This window comes from Crocodylus siamensis, chromosome 5, assembly GCF_052110815.1.
Source record: "Crocodylus siamensis isolate JL-2025a chromosome 5, ASM5211081v1, whole genome shotgun sequence".
In the NCBI taxonomy this organism is placed as follows: domain Eukaryota; kingdom Metazoa; phylum Chordata; order Crocodylia; family Crocodylidae; genus Crocodylus; species Crocodylus siamensis.
The window spans coordinates 167,693,533-167,719,501 of NC_143399.1; the positions used below are offsets into that span (position 1 = coordinate 167,693,533).

The 25,969-nt window shown below is 43.2% G+C and overlaps 1 protein-coding gene across 4 annotated transcripts in view; it reads left to right on the top strand.

The window, feature by feature from the left end:
* The window catches only part of SGCE (sarcoglycan epsilon), a 79,061-nt gene that overhangs the window by 14,864 nt on the left and 38,228 nt on the right, over positions 1–25,969 (top strand). For 2 of the 4 annotated variants that reach the window (XM_090047009.1, XM_090047008.1), the window contains exons 2-4: positions 5,916–6,020; positions 17,506–17,628; positions 22,122–22,279. In XM_090047009.1, the coding sequence (XP_089903135.1) occupies positions 5,916–6,020; positions 17,506–17,628; positions 22,122–22,279 (386 nt within the window). The remainder of the gene's footprint in view (positions 1–5,915; positions 6,021–17,505; positions 17,629–22,121; positions 22,280–25,969) is intronic. The other 2 variants (XM_090047010.1, XM_090047011.1) reach the window with 2 other exon arrangements.

Sequence of the window (25,969 nt, forward strand, 5' to 3'; positions counted from 1 at the left end):
TGCCCAGATCGGTGGGCATGCAGTTTAGACTAAGTGCTGGGATCTAACTCCCTTCTGATTCTAACCCAATCCTATGATGGCTGGTGACCAAAGCAAATGATGGTTTGTGAGCCAGCCTTAAAATCTGCCCATTCCATGTGAAGTAATGTCTATGATTTCTGTTCATGCAAATGAAATCAACCCAAGTGAAAAAAGTTGGAGCTCTCTCTATTCCCCCAATAAAATTTTAAATCTTGCCACTGCTTCTCTCTTCCTCCTGAAGATGCAGAGGAAGCCCATCTCTTTCCGCCACTGCCTCCTTGAAATTGCAGTCTGGCCAGCTCCTTTATTAATTTGCTTTTGGGCTCTGGTTCTGCTCCTGAGATGAGGAAGAAGCTCTGCATTGGGATTCATATTCTGTGCTACCTGGGACAATGCTTTAATGCTAATAACAGTGTGAATATTATTATACTGGCACAATAGTTACCAACAAAAGAGTGTATGCAGAGATATGACCTGTCAGTCTTATTTTTTTTTTTTTACTAATAAATTCAAATGATAAATGAATCACTCATATTATGCTTAGTTCTACCACCTTCACCTGGAAGCCATTTGAAGCAGATGTATTAAGATCTATATTGAGGAGGAAGGAATGGAAATATCAGTCTCTACCCTTAACTGGTGTTAGGCTTATTCTGCTGTTTACAGTATCCTCTGTAACAGTACTGTTTTTCATCATAATCCAGATATGCATCACAGTTAACATTATACTTTTCACATCTTATATAATAAACAATAAGGCTGATGTATAGCAAACTGGCTGATATAGTTCCTGCTACTGCATCACTCCTTTTTTAGTTAATTCCGAATAGGTCCTTGGGAAATGGATTTAAGATGTTTGGTGGCACATTAACCTGCATGACTTGAACCTGAGGTTCAGCACCACAATCTCTCTGTGAGATTATCTCATCTTCCTTTGCAGTCCCCTTTAGTGCTGTCCTCACCCAGTCTTCCTTCAATCCAATAATTAAACTGTCACTGTTAAGAAAGAAATCATTCAGGAAAGTAGATTCCATGGTGGGGCTGGTGGTGAGAACCTGATAAAATGCCTTGTAATAAAAATGGATAGAAGAGGAATTACTTGATTCATTGTGTCAGGCCTTCAACCAGGACATAGGCAGAAACCAGGCTAGGTCAGAAGCCAGCAAAACAGTCCAGAGTAGAGGAGTTAACAGGCAGAAACCAGGAATAAGGATAACACCTTCAAGAGCAAATTGGATGCTTATCTTGCTGGGATCCTATGACCCCAGCTGACTTCCTGCCCTTTGGGCAGGGGGCTGGACTCGATGATCTCCCGAGGTCCCTTCCAGCCCTAAGGTCTATGAAATCTATGAACTAGGACCTCAGGAAGCAGGACCCAGGGAACAGGAAATAGGAACAAGAAGCAGGGACTAGGACACAACAACCAGTCAGGGGCTTACCACAATTCAGGTGGCCAGGGTCAGTGCCAAGACTGCAGACAGGGCAGCAGAAGATCATGACCAGAAGGTCAAAGACAGGAGCAAGACTGGAGAGTCCACAACATCAGTTTGACTTCTTGGGACAAGGGCCTAGAGAAAATGGGAGGGGTTTACAGTTATCTCATCAAGGACTTATGGCTTCCATTGGTATTTCATTTGTGGCTTGGAGGTGCTGCAGTCTAGGCCTCTGCCTTTTAGGATGTAAATATTTTTTTAAACATTCATTTAACCTTCTCTAGTTATATTGGTTAAACGATCCACTGATAACACAGTAGCTGCTCAGGCTCCTGGATGAACTTTGACTGGGGGAACTGGGAGAGGCAAGGCCAGCCAAACAATACATTTCAGCAAAGCCCTGCATCGGGAGGGAGGGAGCAGCACCTGTGGACAAGCACCTAATTGCTTAACTGATGAGTTATTAAGCTGCTTGCTTTTTCCCCTTAGGCTACGAGTACTAGTACCTCTGCCCCTCCTTCTCCCTGTCCCTCTCTCTCCTGATTCCTGCTGGAGCACTTCCTTCCCCACTTCTCCATCAAACTGTGCCCGTCAGGAGCTAAAGGATAATTGGTAAGCTAACCAGTTATCACTGCACTTATGGGTTAAATGATTAATGAATAATCATTAATGAATAACCATTAATGATTAATCATTTAACCTTTCACTTCCCTACTGCCTGTAGGCATAGAAGATCCTGGTTCATATCTTGGGAATCCTGACAGTTGTTGCTATCCTTTATACTGGGTTTGTAGAAGCTTGATGTGCTCCCTAGACCAGTGGTTTTCAATCTCCTTTGATTTGTGGGCCCCTAAATATTTTTGAATAGAGGTATAGACCCCTTTGAATTGTAAGTCTAGATATTCACTTACTTCTGATTGATCATGGTCATCTTTTGCGGACCCATTAGACATAGGGCACAGCTCCCTGTTGAGACTCATAGTGCTTTGCAGGACGCGCTAGGAGTTGTAATAATCCCCAAGATCAAACAGACTTTTGCTGTTGGGTTTGAGAGTTGGAAGTTCCAGCTGTTCGCTGAGAGCCTGCAGCCCGGTCTCTGCAGCAATGCCACTCTCAGGGTTCCCTAGCCAGTGCTGGAGCATGGAGCAGGTGGATTGGAGCCCCCACACTTCAGAGGTGGCCTCCAATCCACCTATCCCACTCTCCAGTACCAGCTGAAGAAACCCCAGATGAAACTACCTCCACTCCCTTCTGTCTGTGCCCATAATCTGTGGACCCCCAGTGGTCCATGGACCATAGGTTGAAAACCACTGCCCTAGACTATACACAGTAATATATTGGATCCATGCTTCCACCACCCTCTTTGAAATAGTATTGTAAGTACAGATTCTGGATGCTTCTCCCAAAAAAACTCCTTCCTGTGCTGTTACCACATGTTAACCAAGGACATGCTAGATAATAAGCCTGTTTTGTCTAGAAAACAGAGTGTCCCACAAGTAAAGTCTTAATTGGCAATCACATGCATTTAAACCAGAAAGTGAAGGGGGGCAGGGTAGAGGAGGGGGAAGTTGTGGATGTGAATTGGTAGAAGGACCAGACCTTTCAAACACTACAGACTGTGCAATGGTATTAGACTATTGTCTGAATATGACCACAGGGATATGGCCTTTAGCTGTCAATCACTGCATAGTGGGCAGGTTCAAAGTCCAACACAAGCTTTACTTCATTACCCCTAGTCAAGATTGCACCTTAGTTTCATAGATTTCATAGACATTAGGGCTGGAAGGGACCTCGGGAGATCATCGAGTCCAGCCCCCTGCCCAAAGGGCAGGAAGTCAGCTGGGGTCATAGAATCCCAGCAAGATAAGCATCCAATTTACTCTTGAAGGTGTTCAATGTAGGCGCTTGAACCACCTCCGCTGGCAGACTGTTCCAGACCTTGGGGGCTCGGACAGTAAAGAAATTCTTCCTTATGTCCAGCCTGAAACGGTCTTGCAGGAGTTTGTGACCGTTCGACCTCGTCATCCCATGGGGCGCTCTGGTGAACAGATGTTCCCCCAGATCCTGGTGGTCACCCCTGATAAATTTGTAGGTGGCCATCAGATCACCCCTGAGCCTACGCTTTTCCAGGCTAAAGAGTCCCATGGCTCTCAGCCTGTCATCGTAAGATCTGTTTTCCTGACCTCTGATCATGCGCGTGGCTCTCCTCTGGACTCTCTCAAGCTTCTCCACATCCTTTTTGAATTGTGGAGCCCAAAACTGGACGCAGTACTCCAGTTCATGGATAAAAGTTTTATTTATGAATAGTAGGGATGTGGGTTTGGACAACACTACACACAGTAACATGCAATAGGTCTGCAACACAAATATACCATTTTCATTTGTGTTGAGAGGGCCAAAATATGTGATATTAAAATGCTTAAACTAACACACATTAGAGCATTAGGTTAGCCTGAGCAGGCTGGATTTGAATACATTGTCCCCGAGATCTAGAGAGTCACTAGCCTTAGCTGTCTCTCCTATTCTGGACTGTATTTTAGTGCTTTACTGAAGGATTTAGAATCTGTTAGCCCCGTCCATCACTGACCACTCTCCTTTTGACTTGTGGGGCCGGGGGGAAAGGAGTGCCACAAAAGGTCTTTTGTTTAAATATATAAATAATAAATAAAGGAGAATTGTCCTATTCCTATCTTTGTGATTAAAGCAAGAAGTTATCACTTGATGTTATTTTTCAAAATTGGATTGAAATTGATCTATTTCTGAAGACATATGCGTCTCTGTATCCCATAGCTGCATTGTGTGCAAGGCTGTTGGTTGTATCCATTTCCTTCTTATTTTATTTTTTGACCCTTTAAGAAGCTTTATTATCAAGATATAGGGCATTTTTTAACAGATGTGTTGTAATTAAAATGCATTGAGTTTGTTACTTTTTGGAACTAAATGTCTGTGCTGGTAGAAATAAGGTTTTTAAATAAGTGTTTCAGAGGTTTAGTACAACAGCCTATGTTCCAAAAATGTTACAAAAACATAAGTTATTTTTAACTGTCTCAAGTAAATCTTTTAACATTTACCCTTTATGTTTAAAAGTCCCAGTGTGCTTGCATAAAATAATCACCTATTGTATGTTTGAATTTTTAATGAGTTTTTGAATCAATATATTACGTGTGTGAGACAAATGAAATAATGTTATATAGAGCACACTTTGATCAAACGATATTATCAGTTATTTGGTGTTGGGGAGAGAGACCTAGATCACTCATCTCCCACTGACTAGCTTGTTACATATTAATTTTGGGTGGCCCCTGGAGCTGTTAACCCCTGGATTGTCGATGTGTTAACATAGGGGTGGGCAAAATGGCCAATCCGGCTGGTAGCCAGACTCCATTTCCTAGCAGCCCCTGCCCTCATGTCTTGGGCCAGTCTCCATGGAGACCCCAGCCACGCCTGTACAGGAAAGTTCAGGCTGGGGATGCCATGAAGACCAGACTCAGCACACAGCAGAGCAGCGTAGGGAGCTGCTCTGGAGCTGCTGGGAACTTTGAATGAGGGCAGCTTGCTCCAGAGCCAGGGCAGAGCCGCACCCTGCATGCTCTGGGCAGGGGCGCACAAGCAGGAGATTGTGGCTCTGCCCCAGCTCTAGCTGGGAAATGAAGTCCACAGCCAACCGGATCCGGCCCACAGGCCGGACTTTGCTTGTCCCTGCATTAACACCTTTAAGTGGTTTAAAGCTTTTGTTATGCAGCTCAAAGTTATGCCACTCCAAAGTTAGGGCAGGATTATCTCTTGATCTTCATAACCCAGCTCCTCTTCCATTTCGGTGTGGCCACTCCCCACAGATGTGCCGCTCAAATTGAAGGTGTGATTGGAAGCTAGTACTAAGCCTATTAACATTTGTGCAGCTCACAGTGTAACGTGTAACAAGGCCCTCTGTCAGTTAATAGAGGAAAGTGTTTAATCAACAGCGCTATCAAGAGAATAGATGGAACTGAATATGAGTTGTTATTCAACCTATTAAACCATGTTTACAATAAAAACACTTTGCCAATGTAGCTGTACGACTATATTATACTACCAGAGTGCTCTTGACATGGATGCAGCTTAAATAATGGCCTGTTAGTGGTGTAGCTTATTCAGGTACTCCCACATGGAGCGGGGTCATGACTCTGAATAACATTGTTCCAGCAGCAAAAGTCTGTGGGGTAGAGCTGGCCTTACTTGGAAAGAGAAGGTCAATATGGTAACCACCAGTTATATAAATACCTTTGTCATTTAGTGTGATGGTGGCAACAGGGGGTTGTCTTGTTTTTGTTTTATTTTTGTTATTTTTATTGTTTCTAAACTGAAGAAAATTTGAAAATAAAGGCTAGCTTGGAAAGAATCCAGTTACAGGCATTTGATTTGCGGGAGTCTGTTAATCTGACTAATTCACTTTTTTTTTTGCATTTGTTTTATTTTGAAAAGCTTTTTTGTTAAGCTCTGCTGGTGCCATAAATGGAACAGTTAACTGGAAGACTAAGCAAGCCAACAGTTTTATTATCAGCAGAATAAAGGCTGTTGAGAAGAATGGTGAGTTTAGGTTGTAAATGTAAATCCCATTGTGGGTTCAGTCAACATGTGCTTTCAATATTACTTTTGCTTCTTCAGTCATATGCTTGTTTTATTATTAAGTTGATACCTTGAGGTAAGTAATTCTGAAAAAAAGTCCTATAGTTTTCTAATACTCTAAACCTTTGGATTTCTGTGTGTCAGTTTCCCACATTTTTTCCTTTTGCGGCTTATGGCTTTGCTTAAAATAATGGCTGTGTGTATAACTCACTATTGCATATTTTCCTGTCACTGCTGGTTGCTTGAAAATATCTTTGCAGTGTGCTTAATGCAATAACTTAACCCTTAAAATATTTTAAATATTAAAATATTTTTCCATGTTTCTAGATAGAAAAAAATGCTTTTGCATTCATATGAATGCTACTATAGTTGAATTTTACTGCAATCAGTAGATATCTGAGACAATGTTAAGTGGCTCAGAAAGCATTTGGTTTTGTTTGCAGCACTAGTCATTGCCAGGATCCATATATATTGTTAGGAAAGGTGGAGGTTCCCCTTCTCACGTCTAGAGCAAGCTGCAGCTCTGCCACCAGTGTGGTGGAACCTCTGAAGTCTGTGGGAGATGAGAATCATACACATTTTTCCTTTCTATAAGCTCTTGTCTCTGATAGTTTAGAACCTGGGCTCTCTGATCGAGAAACTCACATTGCCTGACTGTCCCCAGGATCTGTTAGGTTGGGATTGAATTATTTTGCCTGGGACTAGAGGTAAATGATTTATTTATACCTCCTACCTCTGTTGACAGCCTGTTTACTTCTTTCCCAAGTATGCATGATTTCCAGCTCTTTCAGGCATTAGATCCTAGAATCCACAGAAAAGCTTTCATGGTATTTTTCAAGCAAGGAGTGTAGCAGGAAAACTGATTTATGCTGAGGCTGTTGGCCATAGTCTAGGCCTTCCCAAAACTAAGCAATATATTGTACAGTGCCTTAAAAGGCAGTGGGAAAAGTGAGCACAGTGACTGGTATGGTGGGTGAACCAGGTATATCAGTTTCCCTAAAAGGAAACAAAACCAAAAACTGAATAGGATTGGAATACCTTATCTAAAAAGATGCGATAAGGAACTTGAGGACTAGACAATTTGAGATGAGAAAGTCACAAAAGTAATGGACAAACAAAGACATGCTGTGTGTTTGTGCTGTTTCTCTTGGGAGTCGTTGGGCAGTCGTGGAATTTCTGCTTGAACTGCAGGAAAACCAGGAACAAACATCCCACACACCCAGCAGAGGATGTGAGGCTGGTACCACCAAAGGTCACTCTTATAACATCTAAAAAAGCCACATGGTAGGTCATTTTGCAGGGAGGATACTTGTAATAGTGCTTAGGGGTTACTATTAAAGTTCACTTGATACTGAATCAGACGAGGGGCCGTATCAATCCTTGGGGGTCTCTGGCAAAAAAGAATCCTATTGCAACAAGGAGTAAGAGAAACAATTCAGCGAATGTAGGTGAGGTTTTTTTTGTGCTAGAGTACTTAGTCTATGCCATGTGACCATTAATAAAGGAATTTAAATTCTCTTTTGTAAAAGGTAGAGATTTTATTCTTTTTTCATAAAATGGTGTCACAGACACCATTGATAATATTTGGCAATCTGGTTTATGGGAATAACACTTAGAAGTCAATGAGCATATTCAATTTTGTACCTCAACATTGTAGGTCAGTTGCATGCTCCTTTATAGACTCACTCAGAGATTATTGAGGACACAGAATTGGGGTCAAGAAGAAAAGTTTTCCCCAGGTCGGATTAGCAAAGACTGGATTTTTTTGCCATTCGCTGTAAAATAAGGCATGGACCTCTTCCTGTGAACTTCTGAGCATATATTAATCAACTACTGCTCCATCATTAAAGCAACCAAAACGCTGGCTTTCATCCACAGATGCTTCTCAAGCAAATCCTGGGACGTTATTCTCCCCTTGTACTCAGCCTTGGTGAGGCTGCAGCTGGAGTGCTGTGTCCAGTTTTGGGCTCCACAATTCAAAAGGATGTGGAGAAGCTTGAGAGAGTCCAGAGAAGAGCCATGTACATGATCAGAGGTCAGGAAAACACTCCTTACGACAACAGGCTGAGAGCCATGGGGCTCTTTAGCCTGGAAAAGCTCAGGCTCAGGGGTGATCTCATGGCCACCTACAAGTTTATTAGGGGTGACTACCAGGATCTGGGGGAACATTTGTTCACCAAAGCGCCCCAAGGGATGACGAGGTGGAATGGTCATAAACTACTACAAGACTGTTTCAGGGTGGACATAAGGAAGAATTTTCTTTACTATCCAAGCCCGCAAGGCCTGCCATCAGGGGTGGTTCAAGCACCTCATTGAACACCTTCAAGAGTAAATTGGATGCTTATCTTGCTGGGATCCTATGACCCCAACTGACTTCCTGCCCTTTGGGCAGGGGGCTGGACTTGATCTTCCGAGGTCCCTTCCAGCCCTAACGTCTATGAGATCTATGAAATCATTGCTGTAGCAGGGCATTGTCAGTACCACAGTTTCCCCACTTTTTGCTTGTGGCACATTTGTAGGGTGTATTTGGTTTGTAATGTATTTTGGGGTTGTAGTGGGTGAGGGGCTGAAGTGGACAAGTATCAGGACCCTTGAGAAGCAGCCCCTTGGCTGGAGACTACTCCTTTGGGAGATTTTGTAGCACTTTAGCCAGGGGGTTGTGCATGTATGAAGCACTTTGTAGTACTGCAAATGAACATACATCCCTAACATGTCTACATGGAGGCTAAAACTCTACCCTTCAGTGCCACACCTAGTCTAAGAAAATAATTTAGGTACTCCTGTTTGTCACTGCTGAAACCAGGGCTTTCATTTAATATAGAAAGATTAATGCTTGCTTAAATAAGTTAATTAATCAGAATATGAGAGTTAACATTTTAACCTGCCCCCCATTTTCCCACTGTAGACAAATATTATCTTTACTTTAGTCATAGGCTAAATTCTAAAGCTGTTCTTAGCATGTACAATTTGTTCTTATCAAGTTTAATCAGATTCGTTTTAACCGATTCATTTGAAAATTATTTTGAACTCCCTACTACCTCCACCGGTCTCCCAGGAAAAACCACAAGCGTACAGATGTTCTGGATTGTCCCAGAGCAAAAGTGGCTGCTCTGGGAGAAAAACAACCTGGGAACAACCAGGGTTATATCACTCCTGGGAGAGTTTCTCCTGGGATAGTGAATGTCTGTTTCCTTCTAAGACAAGCCATAGCACAGTCCTCCAGCATCCCGGCATGCTTTGCTCCTGCTCCCCCCAAAGCCCCAGGGAGACATTATGTTGCTTGGGACTCTACTGATGCAGCTGAGCAGGATGTAAACACTTCCCCTCCACAATCCCTAAATTGTGCTGCAGGGACACAGACTCACCCTGAGCAGTTTCTGTCAGCCAGTCAGGCCTGCCCCATGCAGTACTGCCATCTGTCTCCAGACAGACAGAGGATGTATGGAGAGCACACTGTGCATGTGTGTACACCAGGGGCCTCCTAGTTTCACAGTATCAGCACTGCAGGCTCTCTGCTCTTCAGGGGCTCAGCATTCGAATATTGGTTCAGAGCCTAAGTTATTTTTTTAATCAGGAAAATAAGCCTGAAAGAATTCTCCCAAATAATTTGAACATGTGTACATAGTGAGTTGCTTACCTCAACAACAGGATATGCCCCATTACCAGGAATACCTTAGGCTGTATATTTGGCAGTACCCAGTGGACCTGTGTAAGACATAATAGATATGTAGGTCAGAGAAATAATTTTTCTCCAGAAATTGCCCACTGTGTAGTCTCTTTATTACTAATCTTCGATAGCTATTCTTGTGGAGAAAATAGAGCCTAGCTTTTCATATTTTCTCCTGTTTGAAAATAATTTTTAGTTAAGTGCCCTGAAAATAATTATTTGTCTCTTTTGATATCCAATACACCTTCATATATAGTCATCATGTATTTCTTATCTTTTGGATTCTATGAATTTCATTTTTAAATTATTTTTTTCAGATCTCCTGCTAGAATTCTATAGGAATTTATATTTGGTTCCCTGAGAATTATACAGTTCTTACACAAAAGGGAGTGAAAGACTATTGGATTACTAAGGCAAGATGGTGGGTATACTTAGCAATTTTGACTATATACAGCAAGTAATTCTAGGTTAGTTTAGTGAAATGAAAACTAAAATATATTAATAATTATTGGTTTACTAACACAGGTGAGGCTAGTCATAAAATATATTTACATTTTAAGACAATTTACATTTATTTTTATTCCTACTGATAAAATTATTGTAGGGTCTAGTTGTTTAGTACAGTATAAAAAAGTAACATTCACAATGGGAAAAAGCAGTAATTATAACCACATTAATATACAAATAAGGAAAAGGATTATGAGTATTATTGATTTTGATAGTTTTTTTTTTTTTACTGACAATAGGTGGGTAGTAGATATTTAGTAAGATACACAGTAAGGTATTCATCTTGAATGTCTCTCTTAGTAGACTATTCTTTTCACTGAGCTAGTGATATTTAATGGAAATTTTCCTCCACTGAAATCTGCACAATAATATATGTGGGGCTTAAAAATATTAATCCTGGAAAGCCTGATTCAAAATATCCTGTGTATAGAATAGAATAGTGATTATAGCACAGTGTTGTGAACACAAATCAGGTGACAAGTCTGGCATAGTGAAAGACTAAAAAAGAAATCTTGCCAGACTGGATGGCATCAGCAATGTGGGCTTGATCTTAATAGTACGTCAAGGCAGAGCACTATTCTGTGGAGCTCAGCATGGTGAGTCCCTCAATGAAGATATGTGTTGTATCTGGTATTACACATACACACAGCTATGTAGTAGAGGTAGCTGTCATACATCCAATTCCACAGTTGGCAAAAGGACCATAATAATGGATGGAGTTGGGATAAAGGGCCACACTTTGTGCAGATTTGTGAAATGGGGGCCAGTGGGTAGTCCATTAAAGATACTAACTACATATGTAGGGACCATATATAAAAAAGAAGTGGTAGCTGCACCAAAAGCTCCAGTGTTCTAAACCAGTGTTCCCAAATTTCTGATGCCTGGGGCACACTTTTCTTCTGTATTAAAATTGGCAGCACACTTCACTCTTACACCTGAACAGGTATACAGATATATATTTTTCAAAACATTTAACATATTTTATTACCTTGCCAGAAGAAATAATACCAGTGCTGAGATGTACTGTCAAAAAATGACACCAAATATATCTTGCTTTAAACAAAGGATTAGTTTCCTTGTCAGTGGTTCTCAACCTTTAAAGCCTAAGGCACCCCTCCGTAACTTTCTGAATTTCATTTTCAGTTGAAAATCATTGAGATAGATCTAAATTCAGAAAAGATAAGGAAGGGGGGGCCTCAAGGCTAAAAAGCTGAGAATCACTGAACTTTTTAAGGGTGGGGTGGGGGGAGGGCAGGACCTCACTCTGCTGTGCTGTGTTCTTTCCACTGTCTATCCTATTCTGATGCCTGGTCTGTACCACAGGGACAAGGGCAGTCCCCAGTGCTGAGGCTGTTCCTGCAAGGTCTTACACACTAGCAACCACCCCTGTGGTCCCTCCTGTTGACCTGGGAGTTGTGGAAGGAACAAACTGGGCTGCAGAGTGGAACTTCGTTTATGTGTCTGCCCAGCCACCCTCTTGGAGCAGAGTGTGCTGCTGAGAACATGGTTGGGGGGGAGGGGAGGGGGACAGGGGTGCAGCTGGCACAGTCTGTACCTGGGTAGGAAAGGGTGGGGGAAGGCAGCAGCAGTCCTCAGGAGCAGTTATAGGTGCCAATGAAGTAGCTGGGGCTGGTGCAGGATGGGGCAGGGAAGCATTTACCTCATACAGGGAGAGCGTGGCACATCCTTTGGGAATCACTATCCTAAACATCACTTTTCCTTCCAGAGAAAGATCATCTTTAAAGGTGGGCCAGCTCTACTGTGCCTACCTCAGCCAGATGGCTATGTTTTATTTGTAACAGTTTTGTCTTCAAATAGTAAATTTACTGTAGAAAACTACAGAAAGGATATTATAATCAGCATGACACATTGTAGATCATGCATTTATAATAAGAATGAATACAAAGTTCAGATGATGCTAAGAAACAGAGTTGTAAAATGGAGGATAGTAGTGTTGGAGTGATGTTGTCACCGTGATGGTTCAGGAAATATGTGAGAGAAGGATTTTTGTGGGTGACATCTTTTATTGGATCAGTTGCATAGCTGGGATCGACTTAGATGAGCTTTTAAGTACAGTGCATTATTCTCCAGTCTGAGGAGAAAGCTGACATAGCAAGGCCTAAAACCAGTCTGTAGAGTTATGAAATTGGAAAAGAAAAAAATTCCGAGGGGTAACTGGCAGACAAAAAAAGATACCTTAATTAGTGGAAGACCTTTTATAAGGGAACAGTGTTATCACCCATGGTGTGAAGAAAGATTAGCAGGATTCAGGTATATTATAGTGATCTGTGAAGTCCATGTCTTTCTTTGTTCAGTCCTTGGTTTTTAGGGTACAGCCAGTTTAGGAATTTTAGTTCCTGGGCTGACCTTTTGAAGGGGTTTTGTAAATTTCCCTTGAGCCTGAGGATAGAGAAGTCAGAAAATGAATGGTTGTTTTGTAAAAAGTTTCCTCCTACATGTGTTTCTGTCTTCAGTCTTTTTTCCTGTGATCATTAACTCCCGTGTGTAGTTTTAGTTTTGTTTCACCCACATAGTTGCATGAGAGCATTTGGTACACTGGATGACCTATATAACATTTTGGCATAGATGTGCGGAATCCATGGAATCTGGTGGGGCTGTTGTAAGAAGTGTTGTTGTTTGTTGTAGCGGTGGAGAGGTATTGACATGATTTGCATCTAATGTTACAGAAAAGCCACAACCTCTCTCAAGTTTTCTCATCACGGTGTGGAATTTGCTTTTGATGATGAGTTGTGCAAGGTTAGGGGATGTTTGAAGGCCAAGAGTAGGGGAGGAGGAGTGGAAATATTTCTCTCAAGGTCTCAGTTTTTCCAAATATATGCTATAATTGTTTGATGAGTCATTTTATCACTTCGGGTGTGGGGTGACCGTAAGTGATCACCAAGGGCATGCGGTGATGGGTTGTTTTTTTTTTGTATTGTTGCAGGTACCACACAGTAGTATGGCATTTGGGTGGCTGTTAGAAAGATATGGTCTATTGCTCTGTTAAAGTGTCCTTGTTATATAAAGACAGATTTAAGGCTGGCAAAGTGGGTATTATGAGTATTCTCTTCAGAGCAGATGCAGTGGTTCCTGAGGCTTGACATTAGGTTACAGGGTTGGGGGTTTTCTGGTGTATTTGGAATGATTGTTGGTTTGGGACACAAGTCTATGATGGTCTGTGGGTTTTTTGTATACAGGTTTCCCTTACTTTATGCTGTATATGCATTCATGGAAGGTGGCACATAACTCTAATTCGCATAAAAGGAACCCACTTTACAATGTAACCAATAGGGGTACATTCCAAAACCTCAACAGTACTGAGCCCCAGACCCATTTCTACTACTTCTATAAGACAATTTTGGTACTCAGCAACAGCAGACAGTACACACAAGCACAGGGCACTATCATAATGGGGATGGCAACTACAAAAACACAGGTTGCAGACAACAAGTGAAGAGAACAATTCCACACAGCAGACTATATTTTGGTGCGTGTCGCTCCCACAATGCACCACACAAAGGAGCTGGCTGTGGGCTTCCACCACACCAATCTCATAAGAGTGAATTTACCTCACATACAATGAATTTTTGGTATAAAAAGGGTCATCACATAAGAGTGAATTTGCACATACAGAACCTGCATAAAGCAAGGGAAACCTGTATAGTGGTTTGTAGGGTGCCATCCCAGATGCAGATAATAGTATCTAGAAAGCTGATGTTAAGATAGGAACACTCCAGAGAGAACTGGATTGAAAGTTAACGCTTGTTAAATTTGTGTTGGAAGTCAGTTAGTGAGTCTAGGTGTTTGGTTCAGAAGATGAAAATACCACCTGTGTAACTCAGGTGCAGTAGTGGTTTAGTGCAGTTTTCTAAGAATTCCTCCTCCAGATGGCTCATGAAGAGGGTGGTCTATTGGTTGGGGACATCTTTGTGCACATAACTGTACCCATAGTTTGGAGGAAGTATCCTTTGTTGAAAGTGAATTTGTAGGTAAGGAAGTAGATGATTTGTCAACATGTTGTTGCAAATTTGAGTGTAGTCCATGTTGTTATAAGTATTTTAGGCAGGCAGCTGTGCCTTCATGGTGCAGGATGTTAATGTATAGGTTGGTGATATCCATGGTTGCAAGTGTGGCCTTCTTGGGAAGATGGGTGATATTCTGGATCTTGTTGAGGAAGTCTGGTGTGTCTTGCAGGAAACCTGCTCTTTGACTGACAAGTGGTTTCAGGATGGTTTGTATGAATCCTGATAGCTTTTCAGTGATGGTACTACTGTGGGATATGATGGCTCTGCCAGGGTCACCTTGTTTGTGAATTTTTGGGAGCATAAAACATGTAGGAGAGTAGGGGATTAGTGGAAGCAGATTTTCCTGAAGCTGGTGTGGGAAGAATTTTTATGTTCCAGAGCAAATACTGTTGTGGCATCATCCCCAAGTTGTTTATAGGTATTGGTATCAGAGTTGTCTGTTAGCGTCATTGAGTAGACTTGATGGTTGAGGATGCTTATAGGTCCTGCTTTGCCTGCTGGTTTGATTACTATTTTGTTTCTGGACTTCAAGGACCTCGTAGCTTTTTCTCTCTGAGGGTGGTGGTTTTGGCTTTTGTCAAGAATGTCACTATTAGACATTCTTGACATTCAGCTTTCTTTCTAAAACAGTTTATGTAGTAGTCCATTGTGCACTTCTGTCTGCTGGAAGTGTCCAGTCTTATTTTTTTGTTGTTATTTGCCTTATTTAGGGGTGCTCAACCCCAAACCTATGGGCCATATCCAGCCCAAGGAGCTGTGTGATCTGGCCTGTAGGGCTCCCCAAAGGTGTGGGGGAGGGAAGAAAATATAGGGTGGTGGTAATTAATGTTGCCACCGCTTCCTCACTGCCATATTGGGAACTGTGGGCCACAGGCTGGGGCTGGGACCAGGTGTGATCCAGCATGCATGGGGCTTCAGCCAGGGGCCAATCCAGTGTGGGTGGGACTGGGGTCAGGGCCAGGGCTAGAGCTAGAGTCAGGCCTGACTCTGCCATGCATGTGGGCATGACCTAATCCATTGTGCAAGGGGCTGGAGTCAGGGCAAGGGCTGAAGCCCAATCCAGTGCACATGGGGCTAAGGCTGGGGCCAGGGCCAAAAAGGGGACCTGTTTTGGCTATCACAGTGCTGCAGCCAGGGCTTGATCCAGTGCATGCGGGGCAAGGGCCTGATCTGGTGCACATGGGGCCAGGTCTGGAACCAAGGCCAGGGTTTGGGCCCAATCCAATGCATCCAGGGCTAGAGCGAGCACAGGGCAAGGGCAAGGGCCAGGACTGGGGACTAATCAAGCATGATCGGGGCGAGACTAAGGCAGCAAGCCCAGTCTGACATGGGGTTGGGACTAGGGCCAGCGCTGGGCCATGGCTGCGATACAGTGTTGCAGACTGGGGCCTAATCTGGCATGCTTCAAATTGGACTCTGGTCCCATGCATGCTGGATCAGGCTTGCAGATCAACCCAGTACCACACACGTGGCCCACAGGGTCAAAGTTGAACACCCCAGTCTTATCTGGGGTAAGAAGGTGGTCGGAGGTGGTTCAGCTCTTGTTGCGGAAGTATTCTTTCACAGAAATTCTGCTGAAGAATCTGTCTAATTTTGCTGTCGGAACTTAAGGACCACATAGTTTTTCTCTCTGAGGAAGAGAGGCTGAGGTGGTGTTGGCTTTTGCTGAGAATGTTACTGTTAAATGAAAGAGGGTAGTCAACTAGAAGCAGCAAATTTGAAACAGCTCTTGTTTAGGCATCCATAAACAAGGGTTTATTAATTCTTCTGGCCACAGCATCATACTCCAAGGCCATATTCATCTACTGCTACTACCTATCATGACTCCCAAATTTATTTTCAGAGTCTGTGCTTTTGAGGACAGAGATTTTCCAATCTGTAAATGCTATCTACAGTCTTTACTCCTGTATCAAAGATCTCACATTTGGAACAGAAATTAATATAATTAGCTTGGGGACAGCCTACCAAACAATCCAGATCACTCTGCATCAGTGACCTGTACTTTTCATTGTCATCAATTCCTCAATCTTTCTGTCATTTACAAATTTTATCAGTAAGTATTTTTATTCTTCCAGGGCACTGCTAAAAATATTAAATAATTTAGAGTCAAGAACTGATTTCTGCAGAATCCAGTTAGAAAAACATCTCCATTCAACCATGATTTTCCATTTAGTGACATTTTGAACCAGCTAGTTAGCCAAATTCTACTTCATTTAATATGTTCCATATTAATTTGTAGCAGTTTAGTTTCTTAATCAAAATATTTTGTAGAACCACATCAAATGCCTTAAAGGAAAGTAAAAGAAATAAACTCTATTACCTTTCTCAACCAAACATCAAATATTACATAAAAAATATCGAAATTGTTTGATGAAAGGTATTTTCCTTAAACTTACAGCGATTGTTATGAATTATATTACACTGAATTAATTCTGTATTAATTGAATCCTGATGCAGTTAATCCATTGTTTTCCAAGGGTCAAAGTCAGGCTGACAGGCCTATAATTACCCAGGTTGTTCCTGTTTCCTGTTTAAATTTTTGGCAAAACATGAGCTTTCTTTCCATTCTCTGGAACTTCTCCAGTGTTATTGAAAATCCACGTTAATAATTTAGAGCCAAATTTTTTAAACTCAAATGCAGGTTATCTAGACCTGCTGATTTAAAAAAGCTCTGCCTTTATCAGTGTATCATTTAATACACTCGGTTATGCTTGAGAAATATTTCATCATCATCCTATATAACTACATCATGTGGCTTTTAAAAAAATATATATAGAACAGAAATATAAATTAGAACTTTGGTGATTTTTGCTTATTATTGATAAGTCAAGTCTACAATTTCCTTTTATGAATGGATAGATACCATTGTTAATATTCCCTTGTTCCTAATATATTTGAAAAACTCCTCTGTATTTCTGTAAATAAACAAGTTATCAAAATGACTCATTGGCTTTGTTATTACAATAAATATCAGTGCACAGTTGATATACTTTTAAATGGTCTGATTTTGTTCACTGGAATTGTGGACAAGAGTTGTAGGATCTATGAAGGGTAGAGAGTGAAACTGTTCTGCATTCTGTTCTTAAACCCTGCATATCCTTTTTAAAAATCTTATTAACAGGTATCTAATAAATGTTGCTTCCTTTTTCGCAGAAATGAACAATTCCATTGAAATGCATGCTGTATTATCTAGAGCATGTCTCACTTTTTGCTTTTTCTGTCTCTTATCTTTCCTTCTGCTTTTCAGTGTACACGATTCTCTCTAAGGTGCACTCAGATCGGAATGTATATCCTTCGGCTGGAGTTCTTTTTGTTCATGTTTTGGAGAGAGAGTACTTTAAGGGGGAGTTTCCTCCTTATCCAAAGCCTGGTATGGGATGCTTATTATAGAAAAATATTTTTATTTTTAAGTTCAAGATTTCAAATGTATTTTGAATGCTTTATAATACTGTACTTAATATATATAAAACAACATTTTTAATGGCTATTGAGTCTGTTCAGATAAAGTAAGCAGATAATTTGAAGATTTTTTTTCAATCTTAAGACTTACTAGCATTGTGTGAAAAGAGGTGCATACTGCTGTTTATGTTGAATAGTGAAGTTATTTGGGTGTGACCCTTTTCTTTGCTATCTGATTTAGTGTAATAGCTGGTAAAAAGATCCCATGTTATGGTAGTTCTGTAAAAATGTCACCATTTGAACATTATTTATCTTTCGTATTAAACACACCTTAATAGTCAGAGGCCTTGGACAGATGTTATATCTGTTTGAATTTTCAGGAATTTCTCTGTAGTCATGTAATATAGGTTAGAAATAGGAGTGGCCAGACAAAGCAGATCAGTTGTGCTGGGATGTGCCCTGGCACAACTGATTCACTCCATTGAGCAAAACAAGAGATGCACCCTGGCCAAGGTGGGGCTCTGCAGCTCCGCTTGCGGTAGCAGTAGAGCTTGTTGCTTCCACCACGTGGAGCTGGGCAGGCTATCAGTGATCAGGTTCACTGACAGGCTCCTCTCCCATGGGGGAAGCAGAGAAGTAATCGCCTCACTCCCAGGCTAAATACAGACATTTGGGGAGGTTAAATCGGGTTCAGAATGGCTGCCTGGTTTAAACTTAGCTTGTCCTGGTGCTGACCTTACAATTATAGACCCAGTATCAGTAACCAGCAGTCAGTCTAAACCTGTAACTGTACACAAGTTCCATGCACACAAACTGGTCTAAAAATTGCAGAACACAGTTTAAGATAAACTTGGATCTATGTACAGTAAAAGCTTAGTTATCTGGCATGAGTAGGGTAAGGGGGATTCCAGTTTTCTGGACTTGCACGTGGCGGTGGCGCAGGATGGTGGTGGCATGCAAGCTCCTCCTCTTCTCCCCCACCTACCCCATGTCCTGCCAGCCAGGCAGCATCTATGCAGACTGCAGAGGGGAGCTGCTGCCTTTGCCCCCCACCCAGTCCTGCTCAAGAAATACTTGATGTGCATGCCGGAGATTCCGGTTAATAGAGTATTCCAGTTAGTAAAATGCTGGTTAACACAGCTTTTACTGCAGTATCAAACTTATTCAATGTAGTGCATGGAACTTCTGTATACTTTCCCTGCTGAGGCACTGGCCCTAGCTTTGGGGCTCCTCTTTTCACACACCCCCACAAACTGGCCTATTTCTTGCACCCCTACCCCCTGGACCAGGCAGCCCTCTCAACCCTCATCCCACAAGCTGCTCCAGGTACAGCTGCTTTTAGCAGTGTTACTTACTTGGCTCTGGCAGCAGTGTGGGGAGGGGCAAGAGGGATGGGGATCACTAGAGGTTCACAGGAGGGCAGGAAGCTAAAGGTAGCTAGCCCCAGATTCCCCCCCCCTCCAATCCCTCCAGACATTCCCAGTTCCCAGCAAAACCCTGTGGCTTGTTCCTGTGCTTTCCCCACCAGCTGGTTGTGCTGCCCCGCCCCCCCCATTGGTCATGCCTGCCCCCCATCCCTTGTGGGATGCGCTTGCCCCTCCTGCTTTACCTGCAGGTTGTCTGTCCCCCACCTCTCATGGATTGTCCACCTCTCATGGACCTTAGCACCCAGTAATCCCCTCCAGCCTGCTGGACCCCCAAACCCCCCAACAGCCCTCCCCGTCCTGATTTACCTGATATCAGGCAGCCATTTTGAACCAATTTAACCTTCCCTACTGCCCCCAAATGTCTCTATTTAGCTCCTGCTGGACAGCATGCCTTGCAGTGATCTTGTAGTGCTCCAGCCAAGAATTCTGAATGTGTGAACTCCCTTTGTAGCACTACAAATGCACATCTGTCCAAGGCCAAGAATGACCATGAAGTAATTTTTGACAAATAAAATATAAAATCATTTATATTCCCTTGAATTAATTTCTTTTCTTTCCTACATTCAGAAACTTAAAAGAAATTATAAAGCAACCTTTTACCAAAGAAAAGGCTGTATTGTCAGAAGCATGGTATTTTGATTTATACCCTTGAAGTTGAAACAAAGACTATGATTACCCTGATAGAAAATAGAAGTTTAAGTTGCTCTCAAAAACATATGAAGATTTCTGATTTTTGTGTTGCAATTTTAAAAAATCATATAAAGATAAAGGACATTTTGCCCTACTTTATTCATAAACAATTATATAGTTTTATTGAAAGAAATATGAATAAAATTAATGGATAACTTTTTTAATTGATTCTCAGAAATAATACCCTTGAAGTCACTTTGGAGAAAAATAAGTTTCTTTCATTGTCGTATTTAAAATATTGAAGAGCAGAAGTGATTTATTCTGTTCTTATTTCATCTTATATAAAGCTGCGTGTTCAGACATTCTCTTATTCTTGGGTCTATGCTCCATGTATGACTGGAGATGATGTGGGATTTGGCTGCTAGCCAGTAGTAGGGTGAAATCTGTCCAGCTCTGGCCCAGTTTGCCTGGCTTGAGCTAACAGCTTTATAATGCAGAAGGAAAGGATTTAGAAGTACTTTCCTAATTGCATATAGTTTCTAGTACACTGCTAGCCCAGACTATAACTTAGTTCAAATCAAGTCAAAGATTCATAGATTCTAGGGTCAGAAGGCCACAGCTATAGGTATATCATGGACTTCTTGAATGCTATGTTAGCCAGAAGGCCTAATCTTTGCAATATTTACACGGCCTTTGTTTAAACCTGTTCTGTGACAGAATTCTGCCAAATCCTTGGCATTGTAGGTTATTTCTTGGGGAAGGATTTTGAAATGAGCTAATCTAAAATTGACCTTGGATCTCAAATCACAATAGTAGATTGTTTACCATGCATCCTAGCAACTTCTTCACCCTAGTAAGATTATTCCTAGGGCAGTGGTAGTGAGACTGCTTAGACTGTGGTAAAGGCAGTATGACTTTTTTCGCTATTTTCCCATACAGGTAGTGATTTTTATGCATGGTTTGTGTCTAGCTCTTCAACTAAATTGAAAATCAGCCATCCACTAAAGCGTGTGTGTCAATGATATGGCCCACCAGGTGGATCTGGCCTACAGGGCTGCTTCATGTAGTCTGCAGTGCTCCTGGAGGGACTGTGAGTTTGGGGGCTGGTCGAATGTGGATGAGCCTACTGCCAACTTCTTGGTTAAAGCCCTGTTGAGGATGCATGTCAGTGGTGGAACAATGAGTCACCACTGCCACTACTGCTCACCCCACTCATTCCATGCAACCACTGCTCAACCTGGAGGTGAGCCTGTGAAGGTCACCCCAGAGGTGAGCCTCAGCCCTGCAGCTGAATCTGGCCCATGATGAACCCTGTGGCCCTGCAGGTGTAGGATGAGTTTGACATCCTTGTACTAGCACTGAGAGCCCAAGGAAGCAGAAATCCAGTTTTCTTTGCCCAGTTTCTCCCTTATTTGCAGGTTCTGGCTTTGGGAGTCTTTGCTGCCTGGTCTTTCTTAGTATGAGTCATAATTTATTTTCTCAAATGTCTGCAGAAACCCTCACCCTCTCATATAGGGAAGTGAAGGGGAACTTGCATCTGTTGTGTGTTGGAATGGTTATTCTTCAGCTCAAAAGTAAATGAGTGCTCTAAAGCAAATCCAGTTGTCTGTCTTGAGGACTTCTATGTCTTGACATGCCCAGAAGTATCAAGGCAAGACCCTCCCCCCTCCCCCAATAAAGACTGTAACAATTGTATATCAAAGAATTCTGATACAAGCTGCTACAATGCAAGTGTTACATCTTTATGTTTCCATAGGGGTACAGTATATCAAAAATCACTCCAACTTTAATACTGTTTCATTCAAGGTCAAAGATAGGGCAATTGAGCTAACTTGTATAGCTACAGGGTCATGCAGACATGACCAGCAGTTACCCATCCTCTTATAAAGTGGCTTAAAGGTAAGCTTTTCCATACCCATAATCTCTAGAATCTCTAGGCAAGTTCTCTAGAATTTTTCAAAATAGATGGTTTTCTTGCTTGGAAATATTGAGCTGAAGATTTTTTGTTTCTGTTGGTAGAGAGTTGAGGTGCCTCATTCTGGAAAGAATCTGAACCTCCTTGAATTAATACCTAGTAACTGATAATTGAAAGCATTAAGAGCCACCAGAGTGCAAAAGAGAATTCCACCCTACTGTTGGCTGTAAACTTCAAATGTGGAATTTGTGCCACTTATACATGCTGAGCATAGACTCTGGAGTATGGATCTGTCAAATGAAACTATTCCAATGAAAGGAAATTGCAAATTAATAACTGTCCTTTTTCCCCATGGAAATGCAGCAGTGTATCCCAAAACATTCTATATGTTGTTTATACAACGACAACATTTTTAAAGTGGAAATGGAAACTATCAAATGAGTTATATGTAAGTGCATTTATAAAATATTCTAATATTTATGTCTTACCCAGGTGAAGTAAGTAATGATCCTATAACATTTAATACCAACTTAATGGGTTACCCTGACAGACCTGGATGGCTACGCTACATTCAGAGGACACCATACAGTGATGGAGTGCTGTATGGATCACCAACTATAGAAAATGTGGGCAAACCAACCATCATTGAGGTAACTCCTTTAAAAAAAAGTATCAGATGGATGTAGTTCATCTAAACATTTAAGATTCAGAGCTATATTGAGAATTCTAGATGTGAGTTCAGCTTTTAGTAAACTTACACATAATTGTACCAATACAAACCCTCATTGGAATTGTGTTATTTATGTGCTATATTAAAACAAGTGAATTTAACTTTTGAAAACATAAAAGAAGTTGAAATAAAAAGAAGAAAAATCTTGATGGAAATTGTGACAGTGAGATTTTCGCTCCTTAGAAACCATTATAGTGCTATACGAAAATGTTGGTAACATCTAAGAATAAAGAGACCTGACTTAGCTTTTACATAACTAAGAGGGAAAAAAAGCTTCTGGCCTTTTGTCCTTTTTTCCTTCTAATACGTTTGTAGGTATTTGCAGTTTGTTTCAGTAAACTAGAAATAATTTTTAAATCTTGTGTTGGTATTGAGTTTACATAAAATATAGTTCAACATAAATTAAAAAATATTTTGGTGAAACATCTGAATTTTACAGTCCTTTTCCCTAGAAATAGATATTTTTTTCAGTACAAAGCAAATTTGGTTGTTAAACCAGCTTTTTCTTGCTTGATGACAGTGATGTCATGGAATGATATATTTTAGTTTTTTAGATGATATTTGACCCAGATAGATTAAGCTAGTTCAAAAGGGAACTGAACTAACTGGTGCTTGGAGGAAAAGTCCATCAGTAGGCGATGAACATAATAAACAGGGATGTACCTCTGAAGCAGAATATCCTAAACCTCTGAATGTTGGAAGTTGCAATGGCAGAGGAGTAAGGGCTGGAAAATTCTGGACGTAACCTTTTCACCCTTTCCCTGAACATCCATTCTCTGCTGCTGTTGAGACAAGGTGCTAGGCTACATGGACCTGTGGCCTGACCCAGTAAATGTCAGTTCTTAATATTCTTATGTTCTTATTCTCATTAACAAAATATTTGCTATTCTAATCTCATAGTAAATCATGCTGACAAGTACCTTTTAATCAAAATCCCCAATATTAATGTAACTTTTACAATTAACTTAGTAAAATTTTAAAAGTACTGGTATTCTTACAATGAACATCATACATTTATTCCTGTGCCATAAACTGGAGAGCAAAAGTGGCAGTTCTGCAGCTTTCAGTGTTAAGGAAAATATCTGCTAAAATTAACTTGCCCACTTCAGAAATTTTGCTTCGGAAGCAGTACCTATGTGTTAGAACTTTGATTAATTATTTCTCTAGGTTTGCTTTTGATATAGGTTTAATAACTTGCTCTTTTCTAAAGACAAAATATCTAAATACTAATCTCAATTATGGTCCTGCCAATAGTTGTGCACATGTTTAATTTTATGTATGTGATTAATCCTTTGATTTCAGTGCGACTAATCAAATGCATAGTGTAAGGGGATGGGGTGTGTCACTTACCGTGGGACCCCGATCCCCGGGTGTCCCCTGGAGAGGAGGGGGTACGCGTTGGACCGTCCCGCTTCGCCGCTCTTGCCTGCCACGACTTGATGGAAATATGGGGGTTCACCCTTGCCGGGAAGCTGGCGGTCCACGTGGGGTACAGTACCTCCAAGGTCCAGGGGTCCTGAGGGCTCCTCCTCCCCTACACCCTCGCCCGGTCCTCCGGGGTGGGGAGCCTCCGTTAGGGCTCCCTTGTCTTCATCCTAGCTCCACAGTGGGGGGGTACCCCACACTGCTGGGCCCTCACCAGGAGTCCTATCAGCACCTAGTCTCCCTGGTGCTGATCGCTCCACTAGTCCTGAGGCGTCTCTACCTCGGGGGCCTCACTCTCTCGACCCGGGGGAACTACAACTCTGCCCCCCCCGCCCGCGGGTCTTCCCCGCGGCCAAGCGGCCCGCAGCCGCCGGAGGAGGGTCCCTCCGACCCAGCCTCCCTTCCCGGCTTCCTCCGGTGCAATGGCCACCGGTCCCTTTTGTACCTTCGTCCCTTCGGGGCCTGCTGAGCCCCCTGGCTCCGCCGCCTCCGGCCTTGCAGGCTGGTGCTGCGCCGCTCCTGGCTTCGCGGCGGCCGGCCTCACTGCCGCCGGTCCTTGCTGCACCCGGCCCAGCTGCCTCTGGACCTCCGGCTCCCGGCTTCGCCGCCGCCGGCTCCCCGGCTCCTGGCCTCGCCGCTGCCGGCTCCCGCCGCGTGGCACGCGGCGCGGCTGTACCTGTCTCCGCCACTCCAGGCTCCGCAGCTCCCGGTCTTGCCGCTCCCGGCTCCGCAGCTCCCGGCCTCGCAGCTCCCGGCTCCGCGGCTCCAGTCCTCGCAGCTCCCGGCTCCGCCGCTCCCGGGGCAGGCTCCCGCCGGAGCCTCCGTCCTCCTCTGCTCGGGGTAGGCGGTTCTTTTTTATCTCCCCGCGCCGGTCCCGCGTCGGCGTGGTTCCAGTTCCGGGAAACCTTAAGTTCCCGGCCGGGCTTCCGGGTCCGGACCCGGAAGCCGGGGCGGAACTCCGGGATTCCCCGCTTGGGCCGGGCCCCTCAGGGTCCTGGCCCCCTCACACACCCCACCCCTCGAGACGCCGCTAGGCGTTCCCTTTGCTGTGCGATATTCGCCCCCCGAGGGCTTCTCCCCGTCCGCACGGGGCGGTACCGAGGGCTCGCGGGGATTCTCTATCTCCCCCCACCGAGACAAAAAGTCTGCCACGGTGTTGCTGCGACCGGGTTTATACCCGATTTTAAACTGATAGGGCTGGAGTGCCAGGGCCCACCTCATTATCCGGGCATTTTCGGTTTTAGCTGAGTTGAGCCACCGTAGCGGGGCGTGATCAGTTATTAAACGAAATTCTCGGCCCAATAAGTAGTACCGAAAATAGTCTATACCCCAACGGATGGCGAGACACTCCCTTTCAATTGTAGAGTACCTCTGTTCGTGTTCGTTCAAACGGCGACTGGCGAATGCCACGGGGTGTTCGACTCCCTCCACCTCCTGCGAGAGGACCGCTCCCAGGGCGTACGCTGAGGCATCCGTCTGTAGGATAAAGGGGGCGTTAAAGTTAGGGGTATGTAGTACCGCTCCTCGGCACAAGGCTTGTCGGATCTCGTTGAACGCCTTGCGTCTCTCTGGGGTCCAGTTGACGCGTGGTGGTTCCTTCCCCTTGGTGGTGTCTACCAGGGGATTCGCCAGTTCCGCAAACCGGGGAATGAACCGCCGGTAATAGCTGGCGAGCCCCAGAAAGGCCCGCATCTGCCGCTTGGTTGCCGGCGCCTCGTAGTCCCGAAGTGCCGCCACCTTATCCCGTAAAGGTCTTACCAGCCCTTTGCCTACTTGGAAGCCGAGATATTTAGTCTCTGATCTTCCCAGGGCGCATTTCTTTGGGTTGGCCGTCAGGCCCTTACCTCGTAACTCTTGCAAGACCTGTCTCAGGGCCTGGAGGTGTTGCTCCCATGTCTTGGTAAAGATCACGATGTCGTCGAGGTAGGCGGCAGCATATTCCTGGTGGGGTGCCAGTATCCAATCGATTAACCTTTGGAAGGTTGCGGCGGCCCCATTCAACCCGAACGGCATCCGTTTGAATTCATAGAGGCCCCAGGGGGTCCCAAAGGCGGTCTTAGGCTGATCCTCCCTTCGCAGGGGAATCTGCCAATACCCCTTTGCTAAATCCAGGGTGGAGATGTAATTGGCTTGCCCGATACGCTCCACCAGTTCACTTATCTGAGGCATGGGGAAAGCGTCAAAC